At 28.5% G+C, this 11,370-nt stretch overlaps 3 protein-coding genes across 3 annotated transcripts; 1 reads left to right on the top strand and 2 right to left on the bottom strand.

Moving 5' to 3' along the window:
* Positions 1-2,204: 2,204 nt before the first annotated feature.
* GO595_004107 (BTB/POZ domain containing protein) lies at positions 2,205-3,326 on the bottom strand (the record flags this gene model as incomplete). Its single annotated transcript, XM_067917203.1, has 1 exon — positions 2,205-3,326. One exon carries the CDS (start codon positions 3,324-3,326, stop codon positions 2,205-2,207), a length of 1,122 nt encoding a protein of 373 aa, XP_067775645.1.
* A 377-nt stretch (positions 3,327-3,703) lies between these two features.
* GO595_004106 (zinc finger protein, C2H2 type family protein) lies at positions 3,704-4,534 on the top strand (the record flags this gene model as incomplete). Its single annotated transcript, XM_067917202.1, has 1 exon — positions 3,704-4,534. The coding sequence occupies one exon, from the start codon at positions 3,704-3,706 to the stop codon at positions 4,532-4,534; it is 831 nt and encodes a 276-aa protein (XP_067775644.1).
* Positions 4,535-8,830: 4,296 nt separating this feature from the next.
* Positions 8,831-10,393, bottom strand: GO595_004105 (leucine-rich repeat domain-containing protein; the record flags this gene model as incomplete). Its single annotated transcript, XM_067917200.1, has 1 exon — positions 8,831-10,393. One exon carries the CDS (start codon positions 10,391-10,393, stop codon positions 8,831-8,833), a length of 1,563 nt encoding a protein of 520 aa, XP_067775643.1.
* Between the last annotated feature and the right edge of the window lie 977 nt (positions 10,394-11,370).

Here is an 11,370-nt window from a genome sequence, read left to right as displayed (position 1 = left end):
AAAAATGTTTGATTAAGGATTTAATTGTTTTAGCATAAAAAATGGCGGATGGCGAATTTAAATTATTTCCAAATTCATTATAGATCAAGATAATAGCTTGAGAGTTGACTTCCTGTGGAAGATGCTCACAACATATCCGAATAAAATGTAAAGCAATCGGAGATAATGGTGATTTAACTAAAGCCTCTGACAAGGTTGGGAGAAATTTGGTATGAACTAATGGAGATGATGAGGTAATAGCATATATTAACCCTGGTGTTATCCCTTGCTGGATTTTTGCACCGAAAAAGTCGAGTAAAGTATTCAAATACAGTGGAATATCACTGAATGCATAGAAGCCTTTGGCAACTCGATTTACGCAATAAATGTCGACGTGTTGATCTATTTGCATAATCATAAAGTCCAAGAATCGTGGAACAAATGGCAAAAAATGGATAAATGAAGGTTCTTGAGATAGGTTATTAAATTGTTCACCTGTTAATAAAAATAGTTCAATTAACTCATGAGGAAGTTCAGCAAATGATGGGAGAGAAGCACAAAAATGTTCAAAAGCTACAAGTGAAAATGATGATACACAATTAGACAAAAATTGTGAATCATAATCAATAATTTCGCTCCATATGTATGAGGCAAGTTGAATGGAAACATCATCATAAGGTGGATGAGTAAGAATATCACAAATTCCAATACCAATTTCAAATATTCGTTGGATAAATGCGATGTTTCCTTGATCTTCGGTGTAATTTTCATCTCCTGTGATCGTGGTAAGCAGATCTATGAAAGCTGGATAATAATCTGAGTTATATGGAATCATTTCAATTTTGGGCATAAACGGATAAAAATGTACATATGAATCAAAGTATATAATTTTTATTGCCCAAACAAGCAAAAGAATCCAATCTATGGATATGTCTGCTTTTTCGAGGATGAAAAATATGTTATTGAAAAATGATTTAATCTTTTCTATGAACTGCTGGCTTCCATTTGGAAAATTCTCAAGTAAGTTTTTGAAGAAATGTGGTAAAAGATTTAGTGGAAACTCTTGAAATGTGTCAATATAATTTGGAAAAATAGTGGCTATTATGGTTATGCAATCTAGAAACTTATAAGTACACATTTCGGAAAGCCCAGGTGCAAAAGAATTATTAATTCTTCTTTGTAATGACCTAAATACTTGTTCAATTGTCATTTCATTAAATTTGTCATGAAAATGTGTCAAAAGAAATTCAATGCATTTTCCACCAAAAAAGAGAACATTTTGGTCAAATGAAGTTTCGATGATTTCAATTGCTGTCCCTATTGATTCTGGGTTTCTTTCCCAATTACATAACCATGTATCAGCATTCTTTCTTTCTTCTTCGTTGGTGCTAGAAAGTACTGCTTGAACAGCAAGGGAAACCTCGTTAACCAATGCGAATGTGAACTGAAAAGTGTCATGATTCTGAATATAACAGGGCACCCCATATAATCTCATATTTTAATTAAGTTTCTTCTCTTATATATATTAATTATGGTCGCCTTTTTGATGAATTTCCGATCTCTTAATTTAATTGCATTTGATTTTGTTTCCTAAATTGAGCTTAAATTTTCCCCATGTGTAATTTTTGGAATACAACTTTAAAAAAACGCTAAAATTTTGACTATTTTTTTCACAGAATTTGTAAACTTTTCGAAAAGTTATCCATTGCTCATTTATTTTTATAATCTATTCAATTTATAAATTGGAATTAAATTTCTCCGATGGAATAAACATTTTTCATATAAAAATAAACCCATTTTTGAATCTCTGTTAAAAATTAGAGCTATTAATAAGAGTGCAATAGAGAACTCTTATTTCCGGTTTCCATCATGTTTAGGTGTTTAAAAACACTAAGCTTCGTTTAAAAAAAAAAAAATTATGATAAAATATAAAAGTGAACATAAATTTGTCAGCAAATTAAAATTTATTATTCTCCACGTTTAAAATATCTGAAATCTTCGAAAACTTCTTTGATAACTTCTTTCTATATTAAAAAAAAAAAGTAAATTTTCATAATTTATTATTTCTTAAGAAAAGAGATTTAAAGATTCCTAATATAGAATAATCATAATTTTATTCAATTTGAACAAAGCAGATAAATTACTTATTTCTAAAAACAGGATTTTAACACATTAAAATTTCTTATTTAATTTAATAATCATCAAATTCAGACAATTGAAATTAATCAATCATCCTTTTGTATTGTACATGCAACACCCCAAATTTCCAACTTCATCAGATACATCCATCTATTCCCAGACCAATTATTTCCAGTTTGGACAATTCTGAAGTATCTGAAGAATCCATTTGTATTTACTGGCCATGTACAAGTAGAAAATGGTTCTTTTATAGCTTTCTCATCCCTATGCACAGATAAAACAACCCAATTTTTCCTATCGTTTGATGCTTGGAAGGTGAAGTTCCTTAACGTCGAATAACCGCCATGCGACCAGATCGCATAATCAGTAGGTTGCACATAAAGTGGTTCAAAGTCAATTAAAACCCATGCGTTACCATCGCTTTCAGTAAACCAATGTTGCTTAGGTTGACTTTGAACGATAGATGTTGGATCTCTTCCATTAAACATGCCAGAGGAATAAACTTTGATCTGATTTCGAAGTAGTTGTGTAAGGCCATCATTTGGTGGTGAACATATTGCAACTGCAGAATATGATGTGCGTTGGAGTGAATCATCAGAATCACTTTGTAATGTGGTATAGTCATCAATATTAACAGAAGTAAGATTAGTAGCTGTTAGATATCGCTTAATAATGTCATCACGCGTATAATTATTGGAAAATCTGGAATATGATATTAAAAGTTTGAATTCTTTCGGAGTCATAAAACTGAAATCAGTTTCTGTAGAAAGCTTTTCGATAAGAGTAGCAGCATATTTGAGAAAATTTGGAAATTTAGAAAGTGCAAATTTGATTTCGGTTAGAAGTTGAAGACATGAACGAGTTGTACATATTTGATCAATAAATTCAGAACACGTAGTTATTAATGAATTAATGTCAAAATCGCATGCAATTTTGACAATTCCTTGGAGATTTTGATAGTTTAAGGATATATTTCCGGTATAAAGAAATACCAAGAAGGTGCGAAAAGATTCTATAGAGTACTGAGAAAGATCGGCTGTGGTTATTTCATCTGAAGAAAAAAATTCGGAAAATTTCTTTGAACATCCAGTTAAAAGAATTCGATGAGAACGAAGAGACTCTTTTCCGAAGTTTAGTGTACAATCAGTAAATAGATCACTTTTATTAAAATCAAAAGTAATCGGAACGTGGAATTGGTGCTCAAGCATTTTGATCCGTTATACGGCCAAATAAAAAATCAGAAAAATTCTTTCCAAACAAAAGGGAAAATCTAACTAAACTAAACACCAATTTAATATTAATTTGATAAGAAATAGACACGTTTAAATAATAAGTTAATTTCAAATTATTAAATCATTGATTTTTTCAAAATATAAATAACAAGAAAGAGCTATGAGAAAATGTGTCATGTCATAAGGTAATCAGCTATTTTTTAAGTATAGAAGCCAAAAAAAAACAAAGTTCAAAAACATGTTTTAATGATTCCAAAGTTAACGGTTTCCAAATTTGAAACTTTTGAAAAAGTGGAACTCGACCACAGATTCCAAAAATTTTAATGAGCGGACTCCCTTGTAACACGTGCCATATGCGTTTTAATACCCGCGCTGAACTTTCCGAACATTATAGAAGCGAATTTCATAAAACTAATCTTGTTCTTTTTTCAAATCATCAACCAATATTAACTCTTGAACAATTTTTAGCCAAAAAAGCAGAACAAGCAGAAGAAAACGCTAAAAAAGAAGCCGCTGAACACAAACATAAAGAAATTGTCGAAGAGGAAGAAGATGATGGAGAATTTGATGAGTCTCAATGTCGTGATATTCCTGCTACTGAATGTCTATTTTGCGGTCAAACATTTGAAAACGAAGATATTGCTCTTGAGCATATGAGTTCACATGGATTTAGGTTCCCATATCCAGAAAAACTTAAAGACAGAAAAGGGCTTATGGAATATCTTGGTGAGAAAGTTGGCGTTGGTAATTGTTGTGTCTATTGTTCTCGTCAATTTAAGTCACTTTCTGCCGTTCGTGATCATATGCGCGGCAAATCACATTGTGCAATTTCTTTTGACGAGGAATTAGAAGACTACTATGCACCAGAAACTGGCATTTGTGAATGCAACTACTACATTGATGAAAATGATGAAATGCATTTGCCAAATGGAAAAATTATTGGCCATAAGAAATATCAACGATATTACAAACAAAACATTCGTCCGGTTGAAGAGATTATGAAGGGCAGAAGACTTCCAATCGAAGGTCCCAAGAAACCGCGTGAATCAATCACCGAACAAAACGATCCAATCCTCAGAAAGAGAGAATACTACCACCAGAAATACATATCCAAGAGAGAGAGAAGGCTGGTATCGAAAACATATCATCCATTCTCAGATATTCACCGTGGTAACGCAACATAAAACATTAAAATTATTCTTATTTGCATAAATACATTTTAAAATTAATTTTTTTTTTTTATTTAAAAATATTTTTTGTAAATTATGTAATATGTCAAATAAGTAAATTTCATGCATAATCATTCATTTTAATTTTTTGGTTTCTTTGCTTCATTGAACACGATTTGAATTATTCATAAGTAAATATTCATATATGGGATCCCTTTTTTATGATAGATAATCGGTTTCACTTTGGGTTAAAAAGTTGAAAAATCTGTCTATTACATTTTCTTTTCATATCTTTCAATCATATTATTTAACAGTTAACTGCATGATAACCTATTAATTTTATCCAGTTATAAATACATCCATCAGCTTCACCTAAATATTCGAATGCTTTCCGTCAATGAAGAATCTAATTGATTGACCTTGTTTAGATGTTTCTAATAATCTTAACTTAGTTGAAGGATAACCATTTCGATAAAAGAATCTGTTATTTGGTAGTTGAGATATTATGCTCTATTTAGAGAGACTTAGAAAGATAATTTGGAATATGTTTTAATAATTTAGAATATGTTTTAATAATTTGAAACAGCACTTCATATAGCAGTTAAAAATAATAATATAGAAATAGTAAAATTACTTTTAGATAAAGAAGGAATTGATGTTAATGCAAAAACTATTCATTTTAATAATTTGGAATATGTTTTAATAATTTAAAATATGTTTTAATAATTTGAAACAGCACTTCATATATAACTTGTTTTCTTTTCTCATTTGTTTTTTATTTTTTGACTATACAACTTTTGCAGTCATTGGAAAGGATTATCTTTAAAATCAACGAAGGTAACGTATAACCTTCAGCTGAGTCAACTTTATAATTAGCTAACGGTCAGATTTCTCCATATGATTTGTTATTTGGAATTTCATTGCCACCCATGATTCTAAAAAACAATGTATTGCAAACACATGGAAGTGAAAACAGTGCCCAAGTTTACAAAAGCTTAATCTTGAAAAGTGTAAACCGATTTAACGTATTTTAACCGTTTCATTTTCCAATAAAATCAATGAAAAATATAAATCAAGACAATGAAAACGAATTAACAACAATTTTATCGATTAAACAAATAATTTTCAATATGAACAAAGAAGATGTATTGCAATCAGCACATTTATTAGTTAATAAATTTGATGAGAATTATACAATATCTTTTTATTTGCTTGTTTGCCAAATAATTTATTCCTCTTTTTTGATAAAAATTGATTATTGTGATGTATATTTAAATTTCATTAATGAAATAGCAACATTTGAAAAAAATACCAAAAGAAAATCAACGATTTTTAATGTGTTTACAAATTTTCTTCTCGATGTAGCATCCGATGAATCATATTATCTGCTTAGAAAGATGGTTAATCGTGGTTTTATTGATTCTAAAAATGTTTATAATATAAAGAATGCATATTTTCCATATTTAATGTCTGATGAAGAAATCAATGAATTGAGTAGATATTGCTGGCATGATATCCCAACTTTACTACTCTTTGAAAACATTGATGAGCTAAGGAAAAATGATTGGAAACTTCATAAGCAACTATTTGAAGATGGAGTTAATCCAAATGAAATTGCGCAAATAATTCGAAATGACGAAACAGAAAAACTTCAAGAAATAGCATCAATAAATAATTTTAATTTTAACCAAGAAATTGAACCATCACTTTATGAAAGATGTACATTTATTAACAATTTTGTTTCATTAATAGATTATGCTGCATTTTTTGGATCTGTTAAAACTTTCAAATATTTACTTATGAATGGTGCTAAAGTACGAAATACATTAAAATATGCAATTGCAGGTGGAAACAAAGAAATCATTCATTTATGTCAACAAAATCATTCTACATTTGAAGATGTATATGAAACTTCAATAAAATTTCATCGAAATGATGTCTTTAACTATCTTTTTGAAAATAAAATTGTAGAAAATTATAATTTGGAGAAATTAGGGATAAAATGTATTTTACATCATAATTATGAAGTTTTTACGTTTTTGCTCAAACAAGGAATGAAAATTAATGATGATATCATCAATAAAGCAGCAAAACAGGAAATATTGTTTTTATTAATTATTTTTTCAAGGAAAACCAGCTTCCAAAAGATATTATAGTTTATGCATCGGGATCAGGAAACATTGAACTTGTTGAATATTTTCTCAAACAAAAAAAATTTGATATTAACGTTAAAAATATTTAATAACTTTATTCGAAATTTATTTTAAATACTTAAAATTTTAATATAATATTTGGAAATTGTTTTATTTATTTGACACAGCACTTCTATATGCAGTTAAAAAAAGTAATTTGGAGATATTTCAATTACTTCTCGAGCAAGAAGGAACTGATATTAATGCTAAAAATATTTAATAATTTATTTTAATATTTATTTTAAATTTTTATTATTTTAAAATAATATTTGGAAAATATTCAACTTATTTAATACAGCACTTATGTATTCAATAGAAAAACATAACCCTATGTTTCTTAAATTACTTCTAAAACAAAAAGGAATTGATATAAATGCTAAAAATATTTAATAATTTAGTTTAATGCTAATTTTATGTTTTTATAATTTTAAAATAATTTTTGGGAATTATTTGATTTATTTGTTACAGCTCTTATGTATTCAATTGAAAAATATAAAAATGAATTTTTTAAATTACTGCTTGAAATAAAAGGAATTGATGTTAATGCTAAAGATATTTATTTATTTTATTTAATATTTATTGTGAAAAATTGAAATTTCATTCTAGTATTTGGAAATTATTATACTTATTTAATACAGCACTTATGTATTCAATTGGTCTATCAGATAAATTTATGCCAAATTCTATAGAAGCATACAGAAAAAGTAATATGGAAATATTTAAATTACTTCTCGAGCATGGAATAGATATTAATGCAAAAACTATTTATTTACCTAATTTAATTTTTATTTTTATCATTTGTTGTTTCAAAATAACATTTGGAAATTATTCAAATTATTTATGACAGCACTTATTTATGCATCTGAAAGAGGTGACACTGAAATAGTTAAATTACTTCTTGAACAAGAAAAAATTGATGTTAATGCTAAAGATATTTGTTAATTTTTTTTAATGTTTGTTATAAAAAACTAACATTTGTAAATAACACATGGAAATTATTTAAATCATTTTCAACAGCATTTATTGAAGCATCTAGAAATGGTCATATTGAAATTGTTAAATTACTTCTTAATCAAGGAATTGATATTAATGCTAAAGATATTTGTAGGTTTTAATTGAAATTTATTTTAACAATTTTATATTTCAAGACAACATTTGGAAATTATTTTACATATTTTGGACAGCTCTTATGAAAGCGTCTTATGGGTTTCATGATGAAGTAATTAAATTTCTTCAAGAACAAGAAGAAATTGATATTAATGCTAAAAATATTCAAATTTTTTAATCAATATATATCATAATATTTTGATGGTTCAAAATAACATTTGGAAATTATTCTTATTATTTATGACAGCATCTATGATTGCAGAAAACATTATAAATCGTTTTTGTTCTTGAATTTCTATTAATAATTTATTAAACAAAAATAAAACATTTTTTTTTTTTTTTACTGATTACTATACATATAATTTTTTTTTCTTTAAAATGTTGTTTGTTAAATAGTGTTAAGAATTTGAAATAATAGAAGTGATGGCTCAAGGAGATTTTGTTGAAGATGAAAAAGATTTTTGTTGGTGAGATTGAGATAATATTAGAGAATATTAGATATGGATGTAATAAAATGATTGATGTCAAATTCGGGTATTTGAACATTAGCAATGTCAAGAAAAAGAAGGATTTGAACAAGCATATGTTGGAGTGTGCCAAATTTGGATGATTCATATTCATAATTTGAAAAATGCCAAAAATTACTCTAACCAAGAGGAGCAAGATCTCATTTGTAGTATGGATAATTAATGTTGCTAATTGAGTTTCTATCGAATTATCATCAAAAATTAGATTTTGATTTTTGGAAGGAATAGCTTGAGGAATTGTTTAGCTGAAGATTTAAATAATTACCTTAATTGAAATGATTGTGTACCTACATCTTCTTTAACATACTGAATAAAAATCAGAAAGCTTTTACACACAAACTTTTATTCCTACATGTAAACTTCGTGAGGCTCACATGTGCGTATAATGTCTTCAAATCTGACCAAAAAATTCATGAGAAATTAAGTGACACGTCCACTTCTTATAAATGATTTTGTTAAAATATTTGCGCGTTTATTTATTCAAATTAATTTAAGCATTTCGCTTTACAGCCATTTTTTACCCAGAAACAGTAGAAAATTGTTGTTGCCAGTATCCCAGCGCCAACAGCTATGCTATAAACGAGAACCACATTAAGTCCCGTTTGTAGAGCAGAGAGACGTGGAGTAAACACAGAGCTTAACACATTTATACATTTAGTGTCCATGCTTCTCGATGTTGTATAATTCCCATAACTCAAGACGAAGTTATTTTGTCGTACAAAAATTTCATGATTTCCAAATGCGTTTTCCCCAATTTCACCAATACTATCCCCACAAAAAATAACATAATTAACATTGGGAGCATAAAAAGCATAATCGCCAATGTATTCAGCATCATCATTAAGGAAAACAATGGATAATTGTTCATACCTATAAAATGCAAATGGCATAACTTTCTTAACTGATAAACCAAAGCTTGCAGCATCACACACTGGACAACCAAAGTATACAGTCGTATTGCTTTTGTCTAAAACATATCCAAAATCAGAATTATAATTAAAACTTGTGCTGTTTTCATCAACATCAATATCGGTTAAATTGGTGCACCCTATAACGGGGTTACCCAAAATGTCGGTTATGTTGTAGTGAATTCGGAGATACGTTAAGGAGGTGCAATTCATAAAAGAACAATTACGAAGCGTATTGACAGAAAAAGGAATATCGAAATCTCTAAGGGAATAACAGAAGGCAAAACAATAACCAGGGATTTCTGTGATGATGCTATTTTCAAATTCAATGGTTCGAATATTTATACACGCTCCAAACGCATATTGCGCAATCGATGAAATACTAGCTGGAACTAAAAATTTGTTATCTCTGTAACCAGGAGGGCAACGGACGAGATGGGTTTTGTTCTTACTGTAAATTGTACCATTTATTTCCGAATAATGAATACTTTGTTCATCAACAACAAATCTATACAATTCATTGCCTTGAACTAAGAAACCATCCATGAGTGTAATTATCCTTCTAGGAATATGAAATTCTGTGAGTCTAGATCTAGTAAAAGCATATGGATTTATTGTCAAATCAGATCCTTCAGAAAAGGCAATATTTGAAAGAGTGGTAAGCGCGAACGCGTAGGTGTCAATAATTCTAACTTTCGACGGAATGTGTATTGTTGTAATATTAGATGACGAAAATGAGTACTGAGCTATGACTTCAGTATCTTCATCAATTTCAATTGGTTCGCTTATCACTTTAGGCGAAATCCAGAGGGAATTATTTTGATATAAAATTGATTTGATTAATTTAAAGTTTGGACTTTTGTTTCCAATACGTTTAATGCCTGTACATCCAGAAAAAGCGTTTGCATAAATATTATGCACTTTTTCTGGTATATCAATCTCGGTTAGTGATATGCAATTTCTGAATGCAAAAGAATTGATAATTTCAAGACTATCAGGCAATGTAATTGAGCTCAGGGCGTAACAGTTTTCAAAGGCGGAAATAGGTATTTCTTTGATTTGTGAAGAAATTTTAATTGATTGAAGGGCATTTAAGTCGAAAAAGCATTTATTTCCAATACTTTCAATAGAATCTGTCATTTCAATCGATTGTAGGCTAGTGCATGATTGAAAAGCATCTTCTGCTATTGATTTAAAATTATCTGATATAATAATTTTTGTTATTTCGGATCTTTTTATTCCTTTATATAACACATCTTTGAAACTAACAGTATTGGTCCCGTCATATTCAATTGTCAATTCAGTATCATTTAGTTTGGATATAACAAGGAAACAGAAGCACACAAACATGCTGGTCACAAAGCACTTTTTGAGTTTATTAAAAAATATTTTTTCAAACGTTTTTGTGGTTAATAAATTCAATTGATTTCATATTAAAATACGTTATCACTGATGAATTCAATAACGGGAACTGTCTTCATCAGAAAAACATAACGTCATTACAAAAATTTTTCGGAACATCAACCTTCCAGTTTTTATGGTTATAAAATAACGATGATTTTTTATTCATTTAGCTTTATCGTTGGGAAACCGTTTAAAGCTTTAAATTGGCCAATTCATGAATATAAATTGTATACAAATATTTCATTTATAAAAAATGAGATAATGTGTTCAAAATATTTTCTATATTTGATATTTTTCTAATTAGAAGGAAAGAAATGTTCTTACCATTCATGTTTGAGTTAATGAGTTGCGCACATTTATAAATGATATATTTCATTCCGAAAACAAAAGGTATCTTATTAGTTACTTTTATTAAAAATCATATTTGTATTTACCGCATTTCAATCACTCTGTCTTGTATAGTATGGATTTTCATTGAACATGATATCATGTTTTTTAAACAAGTACACAGATATCTGTCCGAGTAATGAAGGGACAAAATCAAACAAGAAATAATAGAAAAATGATATAATCCTTGCATTTGCATTTGGCATTTCGCCACTTTTTTCAAGCTGACTCGAGACATAATTTTGCAGGGGATTGATGCTAAAGTATTGCGTGCCATTGTAGAGCATTCTAAGCAGAAATATGACAACAAATGCGATGATTCCAAC

Source organism: Histomonas meleagridis (genome assembly GCF_020186115.1).
Source record: "Histomonas meleagridis strain 2922-C6/04-10x chromosome Unknown contig_25, whole genome shotgun sequence".
Taxonomy (NCBI): domain Eukaryota; phylum Parabasalia; order Tritrichomonadida; family Dientamoebidae; genus Histomonas; species Histomonas meleagridis.
Note: the sequence above shows the minus strand (reverse complement) of the source record. Positions and strands in the feature narration are given on the sequence as shown.